This window comes from Colius striatus, chromosome 1, assembly GCF_028858725.1.
Source record: "Colius striatus isolate bColStr4 chromosome 1, bColStr4.1.hap1, whole genome shotgun sequence".
Lineage (NCBI taxonomy): Eukaryota > Metazoa > Chordata > Aves > Coliiformes > Coliidae > Colius > Colius striatus.
Genome location: NC_084759.1, coordinates 82,049,200 through 82,067,504, shown reverse-complemented (window position 1 = coordinate 82,067,504; position 18,305 = coordinate 82,049,200). Strand labels below are relative to the sequence as shown.

Genomic DNA, 18,305 nt, shown 5'->3' with positions numbered 1-18,305 from the left:
AAAAGCAGGGGAGGTAGGGGATGCACTTTGGAAAAATCCCCAGCAAGATCTGTGAGTTCCTCTGCTAAATGGCTTTATCACAGCAGATTTCTTTGAGATGATCTTTAACCTCCAACGGGACAGTCATACAACAATAACTTGGAATGACCTTTGCTCAATCATATTTCATGTATGAGAAGAGGGAATTCCACTGTACCATTCAGAGCCACCCAAGATTCTCTGAAGGAAAGAGGGATAGCTGCTGAGAAAAGTGCAAAAGAAACACCGCAACGAAGATGGTAGGCAGCCAAAAACACAGTCCAGAAGGGGAAGCTCGGGAAACTCTCAGATTTCAACGAAAGGTGACAAAGATCTATTTTCTTCTTTTTCTATTTTCTTTGTTTTCTTAGAGCTGTAATTTAAGAAGTTATGAATAGAAAATATTATAGACTCATTGCAAGACCTCTAAGATAATATAAACAGTAGGATATATTAACATATAAATGTACAAATGGAGTGTAGTATCAAATATAAACAGGCAAGAGGAACACTGTACTGAGCATTATTCTTCTCTTCTTGTTTATGTCTAGGGCATACTTAATGTGTCTCAAAGCCAGTAGGACCAAAAGTTAAAACTCAGATTCAGACATTACACATTAAGCTTACAGTTGGTAATTTTTTGCATGATGAAAAAAAATCTGTTGAAACTAAAAGACATGATGTAAAAAACAGAATGCGAGTAACTCTGAATTATAGCCAGGTGGCAAATTCACCTGTATTGTGCCTAAAGATTATTGTATCATTGTTAAGTACGGCCTGTCTTTGTGGAGGACTCTGTGTGTGTTCAAGATGTGTGTGTATATGCTCTTTAGATATGTTTTTCCTACAAACATGCAGTATTTCATTCTCTTTTAATCTATACATTGGCCTGAATTCATTCATGTTATCACTCAAAGATTTACATCTAATATGATCCAGCTCTACTTCATTTCAGCAGCTGCTTGTTAGTCTATGCTATTCCCTTGATATTTCAGCATTAATTACTTAACTGTATGAGGGACTAAAGCCCTAAAGGAGCATATATTATGTAAATTAGAAATAAAAAATCTGAAATTGCTTCTTACCAAGAGGTTATCGTTTTCAAAACTCTTATAGGTAGTTAAATGATAGAAATATGAAGAAACAGATGTTTCTCCGTTTGTTTATCAGTAAAGGGAATGCAGACATTTATGTTGAAAGGGTAGGTGCCTTGTTTACCAGCCCTATAAATGCTTTTTTTTTTCCCACTGAATAGCTCTTTCTAATTTCCTACCTCAGTTACCTGGAAACATCGGGATAAGGAGAAAAAAGTTGCTATTAGGATGTTAAGGCTCTGAAATGCAAACGTGAGGTAGAAACTAGAACAGCTTAATTTCCATTCTGACACAAAAAAAAAGTCTATCAAAGGGACATCCAGAGATGCATCTTTAAAAAAAACATAAAAACAAAACTTAAACACATTAAATTCTGATTGTTGTGGAATTGGTGGAATTACGCTAACTGGAACAGAGAGCAGAATCTTGTCACCTGCTTGCTTAATAGAGTATTCCTATTCAAGCCTAGAAGTACAAAATATTATCATGTAAATTAAATAGGGAAGACAAGTGAGAGCAAACTCACAGAGAATGTGCCCTCACATAATTATAATATCTAAGAATTAAGTCTGATGCCAATGGTATTCAAGAGCATGCAGCTATTGCCACAGCATGAAAGTCTCTGTTTTAACTACTTTCAGTGCTCTCTCTTCACAATTGCACAAAAATGAACAATTAATGTATAAGCAGAACATTATTGCAGAGAGGTTGTTACATTTCAAGACCTGGCTGAAGATCAAATGGGATTCCATGGGGCAATTTCGTGTCTACTTGGCAAAAAAAGAAGACACCATTGTGAGATGCTGCAAAGTTTAATTGTAATCCTTAACAACTCTCTGTTGCTGGATTGATGCTGGTGAAGGCTGTGCTCACAACATGGGGAAGCTGCAAAGGCCAACTGGTTCTTGCAGGCAGGGAGCCCTGTGTGGTGGGTCTGGCAGGACAGTTGACGCCTCATCCCCCAGCCCTTAAGGACCATGAGCAGGGCAGTTAAGAGAGGAGAGTCAGTGCCAGCCCAAAATCGAAAGCAGATAAGTCTATGGTGATGGAGCAGGTCTGAGGTCAAACCAGAAACATAACTTGGGGTTGAGTCCAGTGATTGTAACCTGTGTCAGATGCAGCCCAGTGATCACCAGGCAACTCTGTGGTAAGGCAGGTCCAGAGTCAAGTCACAAAGTCAGCCCTTGGGTGAGGGACCAGGATCAGGCCTGGTGATGGTAACCAGTGTCAGACACAACCCAAATATCACCAGACACATCCATAGTGACAAGGCAGGTCCAACATCAAACTAGGAAGCCAGGTGTAGCCAGCTGTAACTGAGCTGGAGACCAGCACTCCTCCAGTAGCCTGGCTCTGACGAGGACTGATGGCACAGGCCAGACCTCAGACAGAGCTACTCAGCAGAGAGTAGGGGACCAGGTGAAGCTGGTTGGGGCTCTCATTTCCCTCAGGGCCCTAACAGCAGCACCTCCTCCCAAACAAGATGTATCCTTGTGCCTTAGATCTAGGTTCAGAAAGGGCTTGCTGTAGAGTGATTTAATTAGTGTTGGTTATCAGTAGACTACCTCATGGCCACTGAGCCAGGGCAGAGAAAAGAGCCTGGGAAAGGACTTGCAGGTGGCAGCAACCCCAGAAGCTAGGTCCCAGAGGCTGCCAGGTGGGCTCTGCAAGGAATATTCATTCAGGAGGTGGGGCTGGACAAGGGGTCAACATAGTCGGTGCACCAAAGCTCAGGAACAGGCTGGTGACTAAGGAGGAATCACCAGAGAAGACTCACATAGCGACGGCCCAGGCCCTACTCTGCTTGATTCAGGGTTTACGAAGACCTGAGCTAGCTGTCAGAGTGCAGCAAGGGTCAGCTGCTAAGGATAGGGAGAAAACAACATGATTATGACTGGTAGGGTAGAGACCTTGCCACGCAGGGCCCCATCCAAACAAAGTGAGCTGGGCAGGCCCAGCTGAGAGTCCAAGTCATCAGACAGGATTTTGGACTTGCTTGATCCAGGCAAGCCAGAAACACAAATCAAGGTCAAGTCCAGTGGTGTTATTTGGGTCACAGCTCAGCAATCACTAAGCAAGTGAGGCACGTCTAAGGCTGGAGCAGGAAATCAGTCCATAGGTTGAGGTCAAGATCAAGAAGGTCCATGGCCAGGCTCAGGCATGGACTGAAGGCCTAGGGCTGAATTGGGGCTCTTTGGCCCTGGGCCAGCAGGATATGGGGACATCGCAGCTGAGAAGGTGTCCAGGGTTATTAAAGCCTATGATGAGAGGGAAACCTAAAAATGGTGAAGCCTCACCTTACTCCTCCGAGTCATCCAAAGGTGAAAAGAACATGCCTGACATCAAAACCCGTACCACCCCTTTTCAAACACCGCAGAGAGCCCATAGAAATTGCAGTGCTCTTTTGTGCTTGACTGTGAGTGACAGTAATTTCATTTCAGTATCAACTGAGAAAAACCATGAAGACCTTGATGTTCAGCAATAACCAAAACATCCCTGAATTAGCCCTAGGACTTCCACAGAAAGGTTACACATAAGTAAGGTTTGAGAAGGTTTGCTGAAACTATTCAGTGAAAGGATTAATAATGCTATTGACATACTTAAAAATATATAGGAATTCATACAAGCCTGACAAGTTGGCTTTTGTGTTTAACTATGTAAATGCAGAAAGCATATGTGGTTCTTTCTCCCTTTCATCTACTTGTTTCTTTACAGTCTACATCTTCCCTCATTCTGTTTTTAGAAATCATAATTTCTTTTGGAAGTCTTTGCCCATTCACCTCCCTGTTTATTTAAATTAGTCTATAAAAAAAGCAGCAAATGTAGCCTTTGACTAAATGAGAGGGGTTAGGTTTTAGGGTTTTTTTTAAATAAAAATTGATGTTTTGTGTTCCTGTGGACTTGTTTTGATGGGGATAGAGTTAATTTTCTCCACCGTAGTTAATATGAAACTCTTTTGGATTTGTGCTGAAAACAGTGTTGATAATTCAGGGATGTTTTGGTTATTGCTGAACATCAAGATCTTCTCTACTTTTCACACCAACACATTATGGAGTTCACTGGCAGGATATAAGGAGCTGGGAAGGGATACAGCTGGGACAGCTGACCCCAGCTGACCGAAGGGATCTCTCGTACCATAGGACATCATGCTCATCATGTAAATCTGAAGGAAGAAGGAAGACGGGATGTTTAGAGTGATGGCATTTGTCTTCCCAAGTCACCATTACACGTGATAATGCCCTGCTTTCCTGGAGATGGCTGAACACCTGTCTGTTGCTGGGAAGTTGTGAATGAATTCCTTGTTTTGCTTTCTTATTAAATTGTCTTTATCTCAGTCCATGAATTCTCACTTTTACTCTTCTGGCTCTCTCCCCCACCTTACTGGAGGGTGAAGGTGAGTGAGTGAGCAAGCAAGCGAGCATCGGTGTGGTACTTAGTTACCAGCTGGGGTTAAACCATGACATCCTATTTCCTAATACTTTTTTCCAGCTTCGCTCTGTTGAGTCTGACCTAGGTTTTGTTTTACTGCTTCTATTCATTCCTCACTCAAAGCAGAATAATTAGCCTCCTTACATCTTATATCTTTGGAGAAGCTAATGCTTCTTTATTTAAAACAACCTTATCACTGTAGTGTACAAATGCCTCAGAAACAATGTAAACTAAGAGATGTCCTATCCCACTGGCGCTTTCCAATGCTAGCAAGTCTCAATTTTTTCCTTCCTTTTGAGACTAAGATGCTTTTGATTCTTCCTTGTGGGCACTAGAAGGAAAATAACTGTGAACCTGAGAGAGAAAAAGTCCTTCCAATCAGTTTTGGTGCCTTGATCTGCCTTAGTTTAGGCAAAATGGAAGTAGCTGTTACAGGAAGAGACCTTCACAGTTTAAGTCCCAGAACTGAACATAGACAGTTGTTCTGTAAAACTAAACAAATTTGTGGGGTTTTGGTTCACCTCAGCCCCAGTAACAAGTGGAGTTTCCAAATATTTTGGTATCTAAACTGAAGAAAATACACTGTACCATACACATTGCCAGGGAACCGCTCCTTAAGAAAAGGCAAACCAGGAGCCAAACTGGAATCACACAGCCAGTAGGTCAGGGTCCTCACCAGTCAGGACCCAGTATCACACTACCTGTTAAAGGTGAGCAGGACAGAATGGGAGAAGGTGCCCACTCTAACCAAGAGTCCAAATCATAAGGCAATATCATAGCAATGAGGCAGGTCCAAGGTCAGGCCATTTAGCCACTCTCCAGATCACGGTTAGGATCAGGTCCAGGAATCACCAGACAAGTCTACAGAAATGAGGCAGGGATAAGGTCGAGGTGAAATCGGTCTATAGGCATAGGTCCATAACTAGGTAGGGGTCTTCAGAGAGAAGGCATGGAGGTGTAAAGCTTAAAAAGAGCCCCTGAACCTTGGGGCAAAGGTTGTGGTCTTGTCAAGGCCATCAAGGTCTTTTAGGGCCCTCAAGGTCCTGACACATACGAAGTGACTTATAGCCAAAACGAAATTTGCTCAGTTTTCATTAAAATAGAAAACAGTACCTCACCATGAGTTCCGAACCTCCAAACAAGTATCAATTTTCTCCTCCCAGTCATTAAAGCTCTTGAAACTTTCAAAGAAAAAGCCCTCCAAATATCTGCAGGGTATTCTCAATGTCTTTTCCAGAAACAGCTTCAGTATGCTGGTAGAAGGTGTCTATAACTGCTCAGGGGATAGAAGATGCCCAGCTGGTAATATGTCAAATCAAAAGTTTCAAAGGGGGCAAAGTTATAAGAAAGTGAAATAAGATCTGAGAGATTTGTTTAAAATAAAGTGTTTACTCAGATTATAAAAATCTCCAGTTTTTGGTAACCTCAAGTTATTGGTACCCAAATAATAAAAATGAACCCCCAACAATCATTTGAATCCAGTTTACAGTACTTTTTTATATATATCTTACTGGGAAGATTTGCAATTGAATCAGGATGGGAAAAGACCTGTGTAGGCATTTTCATGAAAAAAATTACAAATGGGAAGATTCGCAAGAACAGTGGAGGAAAAAGTATTGGAGATTTGTAGTACTGGAAAAGATAGTGTGCCAAAATACTATTGATCAGTCCAAGAAGTTTGAAATGTGAGGGAAAAGGCAGGCATCAGATAGATTGAAAATGGGTAGAAGAGAGTGCAATAGAAATATATGCAAGAAAGGCCATCTTAGCTTTGTGTGGGTTTAAGATTGGAGTGAGTGTCCAGAAAGCCGGTAGAAGGCGAAAAGAGAAAGGGGGGATAACAACATAGTTTAAATGTAAATAGGAAAGAGATTTTTCTTAAGTTATATTTTATCTGTAACAATAAAAAGCAGGACAGAAAATATGAGTCATTTAGGCAAAATTTATACTGAGATAGAGAGATGTGTAATATTCAGCATTATATTTCTTGATAGCAAGTTGAAGCTGTAGGACTATGCTTGCACCACTTTGCAAGAAATCTATAGAGAGCCCAAAATAGAACAGGGAGGATGATGAGATGTGTAAGATATGACCTATGAGAAACTATTGCAGCAACCAAGGCAGTTTAATATAACAAAGTCGTGAGAGATGTGACAGAAACACCAACCTACCTGCTGAATGCTCTACTCCAAATCCTCAAACTACATTTTCCAAATCTTAACCATATAAGTCACACAAAAAGCAAAACAGAGTAAATCTGTTCTCCAAGTCCAGCAGAAAAAAGCAAGCAGGGGCAACAGATTGCAGCTATGGAGGTTCAAGTTAGACATTAAGAAAAAACTTTCTAATAAGAAAGAACAAACAGTGGTGAGAGTGGGGGTTCAGGAAAGGGAATGACCAACAGAGGTTAGCTAATCAAAAAGTGCTTCCCAACCTGTGTGCATCCAATAATTAAAAGCTTGGTTGTTGAAATTAGCAAGGCAACAGGACAATCTAATAATGGGATAGGCAGACTTAACATTTCCCACACTGAGTGATCATCTCTCTGACTGTGGAAAATAAAATGAAGACAGATATCCTCTTGGTCAAAAACCAATATAATTTCTTACTGTTCTCTTCAAAAGTGCATATAAAAGTAGTTCACGAAAGAGCAAGAACAAAAAGAACCTAGTCCAAATTGGGTAGCCTCGTTTATTAAAAGCAGTGTTATAAAGCATGGATGAATGCTATGATCAAAAGCCACTATTTTCAAGACATTAGGGGTTTCAGATTATTTATATATAAACCGTACTGGAATTAACATGACTTTTCAATTAAATTCCTATATAAAGGCTGATTTAATTTGATTCTGTCATAGAATGGTAGGGTTGGAAGGAACCTTTAGAGATCATCTAGTCCAACACCCCTGCAGAAGTAGGTTCACCTAGATCAGGTTGCATAGGAACATGTCCAGGCGGGTCTTGAAGACCTTCAAGGAATATCCTGAGAATATGGCATAATCTAATCTCCACTATGGAATTATGGAAAGAACCAGGTATAAAATTTTGTTATATCAGATTCTATGGTTTTGCTTTTAAGAATGTATGGACTGTCATTGCATATTGGGAAAAAAAAAAAAGGGATTTAATCCATATACAGTTCTATAAGACTCCTTCATAAATAGGAAATATTTTGGATTTATTCTAATGAGAAGGTGGTAGTTTGTAAGCACTGTTTCACTGGAATGATGAACTACAACTTAAAAGTTAATTAAAGCTACAGTATCAGACAGCATGACATAGAAGTAGAAAACTCATGAAGGTGGTAAAAAAACAATAAGGTATATTTTAATTCATTCTTTTCATTCCTTCTCTTTTTTCCTTAATTATGCAGGTGGGAAAAAAAAATCTACTTTTGTGGGATTTTAATATCAGTTTAAAAACATGTGATTTAACTAATTGATCATCTCAGCAATAAGGTATCTTTTTCTGCTCTTTTTTCACTACTAATTCTAGCATGTCTAGAATTACTATGACATAGATAGATTGATAGATGCATACACATATTCAAACAAACATATGTACATAGAAACATAGCATTTTAACTAATCTGCTCCAGACATAAAACATTTATTGATCTTATAAAGTCTTGCAGTTGACAGTCATTAAAACTTTCAGGGTCCAAAATATATACACTGAAGTAAAATTAATCTATCTGTTAAGGATTCAATAATTAATCCTCTGATTTGTTCTGTAGATGTTTGGCTTTGAAGTCAAACACTCTTTAACCATACCAGTCCCCAGGTTTTCCAGTTTCCTGCTAACTTTTGAATAGAAGTCAGGTTAGGATCTATTTCTCTTTATTATGATTCAGTTGTAACTCAGAAGACTCTTGCAACCTCTCTCATGCAAAGATAATTTAAAATACAACTTCTGCTTTGCTAACTGGTGCTTCAGACTTACTGAGACACTTCAGACACTTGATGATATTTTCCAAGGACTGCAGTGCATTCCAGTACCTGCTTTTACAAACATCATCACAATAATGGAGTATCTTTTCTTCAGTAAAGCAAATGTTGCAGTCTTTAGCTTGGAGATTTTGTTGAGTATTCACAGGCGTCTCTGGACAACTGTGAGCAACTAAGCCAAAATACCTTGTTAGCAAATGGCTTGGATGTATGCCATTATACTCTGCTGCAGACTGCAAGCTATATCACTGCTTTACCATTAGAAGGAGCAGAAAGCACTCCTTGTTAAATAGTTGTGAAATGAGTATCATTTCTCCAGCAGTTCGAGGTCTTTATTAGATTTATTCACAATTTCCAAATACAGGTTGCTCCTGCTAGGGATTTTGCCTAAAGAATGTAATTAGTGTACATGAAACAGCAAAGCTATAAATCTGGATGTGGTAAGTTTGATGAAGTAAGCTTCTTGCTTATCTTAATCAAGTACAGAGAACCCCTTTGAGGGAAGTGGACACCATCATTCATGTCTAGATTTGGCGTACTAGTGCTTGTCTGCTAGAATGAGTTTTAACATACAATATGGTAAAAGCATGGCAGAGGTTTTATAGGTGCTGCTGTCTACAAGGAACTGAAGTTTGTTTCATTACAGTTGTGTGCACTGATCAGTGCCCCATTAAAAGATTTTAAAATATGAATAGCTAAATAGAAAAAGGGGGGAAAAAAACCCAAAAAGCAGGGAGGTATTTAAAAATTAGAGCTTGGACATATAGAAGAATCTGAAGAGAATCTTTCTATAATGTTCAGCTACCCACAAAGCTCGGAGAGGGATAATTCTTTCAGTTTGAGAAGGGATGTAACACCTAAACATGGAATTTTTAAAATATTTTTTGTACTTTGAGAATAAATTGTTGCAGTTTGCCATCTGAAATTCCAAATATAAAAAGATCCATCAAACATCAGACAAAATCTTCCTAAAAGCTAAGGTTTTTCCCTGTTTGCTCTCTATTCAATTCAGACCTTGGAATTCCTATTAAGAGATTCTTTTCATGTAATGTTAATTTCTGCACCCTGGGATGGGATTTTTATGCATCAGATGTCTATTCAAGCCCAAGCAGCTGTTGCCAAGAATTCAGTCACTAAAGGCAGCAGCTATATGTCCTCGTTACTTCTGAAGAAATGGCAGGAGGATGACCAGGAAACTGTACTCAGCCTGGTGCAGGATATTTGGTTACATAAAATAAACTAGATGCATGAACCTTCCCACCTACAACTCTTGCTCCCCAGTTTTTTCGGAAGTTAGCTGACTTGTAGGGATTTACAGAAGACCATCTGCTGAGCTTCTCCAAACAAAACTAATTATTTATTTATTTATTTTAGAGAGTAAAGTAGACACACTCCAGCCTTTTGAAAGCTCATCTTTCTCCCACAGCTAGAAGAAGATGCAACTTAGGATATTCAAGGATATCCAAAATATCCAGTACATTAAGTTAATCAGAGCCAAGATGGCCTGTGACAAATTCCATTTGGAAAGACATCCCAGAGCCCAAAATCTTCCGTGTGCCATTATTACAACTTTCACTCCCTCTGTCAATGAGATACACAAGATTTCTTAATTATGCTGTTCAAACATAAGGCGGGGGGGGGCGAGGGGGGCAAGGAATTATTTCCTAGAGGTGGAAATGAAATAAGCAGCAAGAAAACATTCCATTTCTGCTTAGAAATTCTGACACAACTTGTACAGGTGGTAATGCTACTGCAAGAGAGACATCATTCTTTAATGCTACAGATATATATGTGTCATGGTTTAATCCCAATTGGTAACCAATTTAGCAACTTGCTCACTCCTTTCCAGTGGGATGGGGGAGAGAAACAGAAGAGCAAAAGCAACAAAGCTTGTTGGTTGAGATAAAGTCAGTTAAATAGTCAAAACAGAAGTTGCATGCACCACCAGAGCAAAACAAGTAATTTAATTCACTACTTCCTGTTGCCAGGCAGGTGTTCAAGCCATCTCCAGGATAGCAGGGCTCAATCATACATTACAGTGACCTGAGAAGACAAATGCCATCACTCTAAACATCTCTCTCTTCCTTCTTCTTCCCTCAGCTTTGTATATTGAGCAGAACATCATATGGCATGGGGTAACCCTTTGGTGAGTTGGGGTCAGCCCCTCCCAGCTTTTCCTGCACGCCCAGCCTACACACTGATGGGGCAATGTGAGAAGCAGAAAAGGCCTTGATGCTGTGTAAGCACTGGTCAGCAAAAAGCAAAACATCCCTGGGTTATCAACACTCTTTCCACCACAAATCCAAAACATAGTCCCATACTAGCTGCTGTGAAGGAAATTAACTATCCCCATGAAATTTTCAAAATATGGAAAAGCTTATCATTATAAAAGACAAATCAAAATGCAGCTGGAGTGAACAGCTAACTCTCAGCATGAAAGCAGACAGAATTCACCCTTTGGTGCTCAAAATAAATGAAAGGCGAGGAAATTTACATTTCCAGCTTATTGGCAATCATCCAGCTGCAAGAAAGTACATTTCCCTTTCATCTCTACTCCTAGGCATGTGCCTGGTAATGGAGCAGTGGACACTGATATGTCTGTACCTCGTGCTACTCCTTCGTCGTGCTAGCATCTGTCTCTTAAGAGCTGTTGTATGTGGATGGGTTCATAAAAGGGCTACCAGCTAGCCCTGGCTGCTCTAGTCCTAACACTGCTCAGCCATGCTGTCCAAATATTCTTCTGACAGCAAAACACTCTCATAAATATTTTTCCTAATAAAATGAGCTACACATGTTGAGTGCTGCATTAATCATGGTTTAATCATTTCCTTTGAGTATACTTTCTGTAATGTATGAGTAGTCCTCATGGAATAACTGATAAAGGAACTTAGTCATGAGAAAAAGATTCAGATGTGAGATTGAGTTAGTTTTGCTACCTGTTTCCTTGCTCAGTCACCTCTTTTGGCACGTTATTTTCTTTTTTTCTTGACTGCTGTCTCATTTTTCTTTTCACATTCTCTTTTCTTTCTACTTTCTTTCTCATCTCCTCTTCTTCACTTATCTAGCCTTTCCCATAGTGCATGTATTTTTTCATGTAACACAGCACCCTTTGAAGATGTTCAGAATAAGACATTTGACATCAAGCTCTCAAGTCCTAGTGAGGTACAATTCTCTTGTAACTCCTCATGGCTTTGGATGGCCTTAAGTATTCACAGCACTTGCTGAAGCTTGATTTCTAAAAACAGTGCTCACAGTGTCTACTGCAGCTAAGAACTGCTGGAATCCACTTTAAATCATTGATGAAGGTTAACAATAGCCAATGGAGTCTCTCCATTTCAAAAAGCATTGTCTTTATATGACCCTGATCGTATTTTTGTGCTATTTAGGAGTAAGAAGGCCAAGTGTTTCACTGCAGCAGTGTAGTGTAGCAGCCACACAGCATAACTGGAGATGTTGTAACTCCTGGGTAGGCATTATCCAGGTAACTCACCAAGGGCCTGGCAGGAACCCTGTCATGTCTTTGTCTGGGATAGAAATGCTTCACTGCATTCAGATGGAGATGGAGCTGCTACTGTTAAAACTACGTCTAAAACTACAGCTATGATGTATTATAATTCCTTTCTCTAAAAGGCAACTGTTTTTCTTTTGTACCACAAATTTGCAAAAGCGTGGCCTAGAAACTCAACCCAAGTCGAAGTGCATATGTATTCCTGAGAGAAAAGCACCCCTCTCCCCTTTCTACGTCGCTAACTGAAAACCCCGTAATACATGGCAATGCCCAGATATTTCTGCCCTGCTACCAGCATCTCTGTCCTCCCCGAAGAGAAGAAGCGGCGGTCGATCGCGGGTCGCGGCCGGGGCCGGGGCCGGGGCCGGGAAGGGCCGGAGCCAGGATCCGGGCGGCGCGGTGTGCCCCCGGCCGCTGTCCCGCCGCGTCCCTCCGCGCGGCAGGGGGCGGTGCGGCGCTGGCCACGGGAGCTGTCCGTTCAGCACCGCGGCCGCACACACCGCCTCCGCCGCCGTCCCTCCTCACTCCCGCGGTCAGTTTTGAACTGGTCAAACCTCACCGCAGGTCACTGCGAGGGAGTTACCGAGGCCGGCAGGCCCACGGGAAGTGTACGCTGAAGCGACGCCCGGCCTGGCAGCGCAGCCGTATGCGAGTTAGGGGGGCAGATGTGCCGGTGTGGCTCTGTCTCCCGGACCGCTCCGGCATTCCTCCGTGCGCGGCACTAAGCCGGGCCTGCCCCTACTCGGCAGAGCCCACCCCGCTCCGGTGAGGCCCGGGATGGGGGACTTCAGCAGGCGCCCCGAAGGGGCTGCCCGGCAGCGGAAGGCCGCGGCACTGCTGGGGCCGGAGCCGCTTGGGCAGCCGCCCTGGGCCGCGGTGGCGCGGCGGAGCAGCAGCCAACCAGGAGGCCGCATGCAAATGAGTGCGGCGTCCCCCGCGCGGAGGGGGCGGCGGCGCGGCGGCAGCCCGGTTGCCATGGCGACGCGCGCCGGGCGTGCCCCCGGGCGGCTCCCGGGGAGACCCCCGCAGGGCGGGCACACGCGTGACGGCTGAGCCCCGCGCCGGGCGGGCCCGCGCGGCGGCGGCGAGTGAGGCTGCCGCCGGCCATGCCAGTGCTCGCGTCCGATGCTGAGTCAGAAACAGGTATCCCGAAATCCCCCTCTGAAGCGCGGCGCTCGGAGGCCATGGAGGAGCTAGAGCACACCTGCCCCCAGCCGCGCATGGTGAGTCAGGCCCGGCCCCGGGCGGGGGTTCGGCCCCACCTCAGCCCTCCCGCTCGAGCCTCCCCGGGCGCCGCCGGGCCGGGGGGTGAGTGCGTGCGCGAGGGGCGACGGCGGCGGAGGGTGGGCTCGGGAGGGAGAAGCCAGTGCTGCCTGACGATGGGTCCTTTTGTGTAACGCGGCGCCTCCGCGAGGAAAGGCAAAACCAAGGTTGCCATGGGAGTGGGCTGTCCCCGCACACACCTTCGGTGCGGGTCCCTTCCGGCTTGCCCTTGCCGCGCTTTGTCCTGTGGGGACTTGGGAGAGTACAGTGCGAGCTGAGCAGAATTTCTGGTCTTTTCTTTAAAAGACAAAAAAAATCCCCGCCTAAGCCCCCAACGAATGAGGGGGCGTTTGAGCGCTGCTGTGGCCAGGGCTGCCGCGTTTGTGAAAGGCTCGCGTGAAGCAGCTGGAGTACAAAGCCCCGGTTTCAGCTCAGGTAACGGGAAGCATGTGACTCGTTCGCTACAGCCAGGTGGCGGGGGGGAGGGGGCGTCCCGTTTAATGATACGGGATGCAGAGATGCGGCTGCTGCTGGGAGTAGAGGCCGTATGGACCTCTCCCCGTGCCACTGCGCGGGCCCGGAGCGGCGGCCCCGGCCCGCGGGCGCGTCCTGCCGGGGCAGGCGGCCACCTTCTTCCCAACCGCCCCTGTCGGACCCCGCTGAACTCCGCATGCACCCGCGCCCAGGTTCAGAAGGGTAAACCCCACTGGTCTCAACTTCAGAGCCCAGTGAGGAGTCTCCAGTTTGCTTCGGGATGTGTCAGGAAAAGTGTCTTCGAGAGCCCGCTCCTGGCGGGGGACGGGAGGATGAGCTGTGGCCCTGTCCCATTTGCCTGTGCAGGAAACGGCGTCAGGGCCCTGTGTGAAAGTACTCAACTAGTTCTTTCTGCTCATCATCTCTATTGCAAGGACAGACTAGCTGGAGACTTAGGACCTATCCATATGGCAGAGAGACTATACTCTGTCAAGGCAGTGTAAGCATCAGAGCCATTTGAGATTCACCCTGGAAATCTCAGTGCCTGCTCCCAAGCCTGGATTTACTTCTGCTGCCTTATCTTGAGATTCAGAGGCTACAGGCTTTGACAGTTCAATTAAAGCTAGGGACCAAATGTCTTGGGGCCACTACAATACTTTGGAGAATGAGACTGAGGTACAATAGAAGATGATGGATTTCTCATCATTTTAGGGATCAGCTGCTGTAGCCATTTTGTTTAGTTTATTGTGAGGGAGAGACAGGAAGGTGATAGTAAAACTCCTTGAGATGGTCTTCGGTTAAAGGTGGGAGAAGGCTCCCTCAGATGGTGCAGACAACTTCACAAGGCTGCTGTGCCGCAAGAGTTAAGGTTCTCAGAGCTACTCTTTATTTTTTTAATCCGACGATTTTAAATAATTGGACTGTTTCCTTGCTCCTTGTTTAAACCTTTCATTATTCCCATCAGGAGCGATGACTCCTTTCGCCAGCATGGTATGCACTGTTGGCAAGGTGGTAGAAATGTAACAGTAATGATCCATACATCCACACACAGAAATGCAGAGACAGTGTGAGAGTGTGAAAGCACATGATGGATGCAACAGTTTCGTCCTGGAAATTAGATAATTTAACACTAGAATTCAGTCACAGTCCTAATTAAAACATATTTAAACATCAAACTTCAGTAATTAAATTCAACACTGTAGTTGAGACATTGTTCTGATATGACAAGAAATAGCAACAGTCATTGGAACTGACCTAAATTAATGTTTTGTACTTGCTAGTATTATAATTAGAATCAGCTTTAAAGAAGACTTCTGATTTGTTCATGGAAGGCTTTTGGAGCTGTTTTAATAGGGAAAGTTAGCTCATGTGTTGTTACTGCAGTGTGTTCAAACAGGCTGTCTAAGATTTCTCTGTCAAAAGCTCAGATATAACAACCTATTTGAATATATTAATCCATGTAGTCACACATTTTAAAAGACTTTAAAGAAAGAAGTGACAATATGATGCCAGTATTTACAGTATCATACATCCCAGTGTAATTTCTGTGGAAATTAAGGTGACAGCTAGAGTACATGAATAAAACAGGAATTCATTATGATGTTTCAGATCTTCTGGAGTACCAATAATGGACAATGGAGACATTTTGAATAAAGGTTTATTGGAACTATGTCCTTATGAAGTGACATTTTGTCAGTCAGCAGGTCTATGTTATCTTCAGGCAAAAAAAGTTTGCCTGGTGGAGTAAATACACCATACTTCTTAGGTCATGAGGAGTGATGCAAGCAAGCGTAGTGAAGTTATAAGTGAGAAAGATTCAGAGCTGAAGAGTCCTGAAGAGCTGAACTGAATCACCCCTTGACAGAGATCTAATAATATGGCTATCAGGTTCCTATCAGATCTTTTTTAAGATCTTCATTACTTTCTGATCCCACTCCTTTGAAAGCAACGTATACAGTAGTGGGCCAGTACCAAGTCACTTCATTAATATATATGAAAGAGAATGTCTTGGTTAGCTTTTTAGTATCATTTTATTATCCTGGACCTCAGAATGGCTTTGCGAGGTACCTCACAATGATATAACTGGTGGCAAGTACAGTTGGATATTTACAGATAACTTTTTAATGCTGTTCATTGGTTATTAAGTGTCTCTCAAATTCGTTATCTGGGCCTTCAATTTCTTAATATGGGCTCACTTTTAAGAAGAAATTTCTGCTAAGAAAAGAAACATAGCTTCAAAATCAGCTCAAATTTTAGAAGAGGAAAAGGGGGTTAGTTCTCTTCTGAAACATTAAAACAGAAAGTATTTATTTAAAACCTTGAAGCTGTGAATATTTGTAATGGATATCTGCCACCAGATCCTCTGATTTTAGGCTATGGAGTCTGCTAGCTTGGCAGGAAGTGTCACAGTAAGACTAAAGAAAACCCCTGTATCCTTCAAAGAGCAGGAAAACAGGGGACATTGAAGGCATTTCTCAGGTAAATTTCAATGTGTATTGAAACGTGATGTTTTCCAATGCCTAGTACTGTTGTGATATAAATTGCCATTCATTTTTTTCCCAAGACACTCTTTGGAGTTTCTTAACCAACTAGAGTATTAATCAACGTTAGAATTTCAGTCAATTCCCCTGGTCCATCTCTCACTTTGCCTTCTCTACATTCTCGTCTTCCACGTATCTGAATGCTAGGAAAATCTCTCTCTGAGTGACGTGTGTACCTTAGTCTCAATGCACAATGGAGAAACAAACCAATTAGAGTTGCAGGCTTTATCCATAGTGGTGATTTTAGTGGTTTGTAAAAAAAAACCCAAACCACAAATAGCGTTTCTGCAATTCTGGTTTGTACAGTTTTGTATTTATCTGTTTCTGATCTGGAACAAACTGCTGGGTTAGGCCACTTTCTCGCCTACCTCTGCCCTACCACACAGCGCTTGTAAGAGAGCATTGCTTCTGCTGCTTAAACTGTGGGATATCTGGTCGTGGGAGCCTCTGTTGTTTTAAATGGGATAAAGGTTGCTGTCAGTCATCGCTGCCGCATATTGAAGGTATGGCGGTTGTGCTTGGGTAACTTTCAACAAGTTGCAGAGCACTGCTGGGCTGTGTTTCTCAGCCTGGGACTCCCAGTGTTAGGCTTTGCCTGCATGCATCTGTACTAAAAAGGCCTGCAAGTGAGGCAGGCTCTTAGTTTAACTGGATGGCAGAGATGCCATAGGAGGAAATAGCAAAGAGAAGGTACAAAGCCGTATGAAATGATTTGATTATATAAAAAAATAATGTAAATCCCTTGGGATCGAGAGTTTGACTTTGGTCACACAGGTCTTGCATCCTTCATGTTCCTCTAAGGATTGGTGTGCACCTTGAGAATCACCAATCCTTACCTTGAAAGAAACAAACAGGCATTTTAACACGCTTTGTTTAGGAAGACAATCCAGGTAGTGTCTTTCATAAAAGGAAACAATGGCAATTTATAAGGACAGTGCTGCAGACAAAGCAAAACTGAATACACATCGAGACTTGAAAACAAATTTCAGAACCTACTGCTTGGTTTCATCTTTCCCTTGAACATACCGAGAGCTGCTTTTCCTCGTAGTTCACATCTATCATAAAACTCAGGCCTTAGAGGCAACATTGGGAAAGTACAGTTAGGATTTGGATATCAATGTCTTATCTTTAAAACTGGCTGAAGTCCTTAGGGTTAGGGCACTGAAATGTACATTGCCATTGCTGTACCTACTTCATTGTGCTTTGAGTCTAATGTGAGATTGGGCCAGAATCAGGAATATAGGCTTTTCGGCCACACAGGGAAAATCAGGCACAGCTTAAGGAACCTCAAGAAACCAGATAAGCAGAAAACCACCTGAATTAGCCCTGAACTACAGGGTAGGAGGAGGAGTAGACAGATAGATGATTGGTTCAGCCTGTGCTTGTGGGGATGTTGGTGAGTACAGGGCCAGGCAGGAATTAAGCTGCAGTTTTCATGAGCTTAAATGTGAATCGATCTTCAAGATGACATAAAGAAGCAGATGGATGCATTTTGCTGTGTCTGCTCTATCCTTGGCAGTGTTATCCCAGGACCATTGGATGGCTTTTTTCAGGCAGTTTGAGCTGTGGCCCTGTCCCATTTGCCTGTGCAGGAAACGGCGTCAGGGCCCTGTGTGAAAGTACTCAACTAGTTCTTTCTGCTCATCATCTCTATTGCAAGGACAGACTAGCTGGAGACTTAGGACCTATCCATATGGCAGAGAGACTATACTCTGTCAAGGCAGTGTAAGCATCAGAGCCATTTGAGATTCACCCTGGAAATCTCAGTGCCTGCTCCCAAGCCTGGATTTACTTCTGCTGCCTTATCTTGAGGTTCAGAGGCTACAGGCTTTGACAGTTCAATTAAAGCTAGGGACCAAATGTCTTGGGGCCACTACAATACTTTGGAGAATGAGACTGAGGTACAATAGAAGATGATGGATTTCTCATCATTTTAGGGATCAGCTGCTTTAGCCATTTTGTTTAGTTTATTGTGGTTTTTTTTAGAAGAAATTACAGTCCATTATTCAAATACATTTGGAAAACATTGTTTT

The 18,305-nt window shown here is 43.0% G+C and overlaps 1 protein-coding gene across 1 annotated transcript in view; it reads left to right on the top strand.

The window, feature by feature from the left end:
* The first annotated feature begins 13,056 nt into the window (after positions 1-13,056).
* PCYT1B (phosphate cytidylyltransferase 1B, choline) overlaps positions 13,057-18,305 on the top strand; it is a 32,914-nt gene continuing 27,665 nt past the window's right edge. Inside the window, exon 1 of the mRNA XM_061988594.1 lies at positions 13,057-13,218. Coding sequence (XP_061844578.1) covers positions 13,102-13,218 — 117 coding nt within the window. The 5' untranslated portion in view covers positions 13,057-13,101. The remainder of the gene's footprint in view (positions 13,219-18,305) is intronic.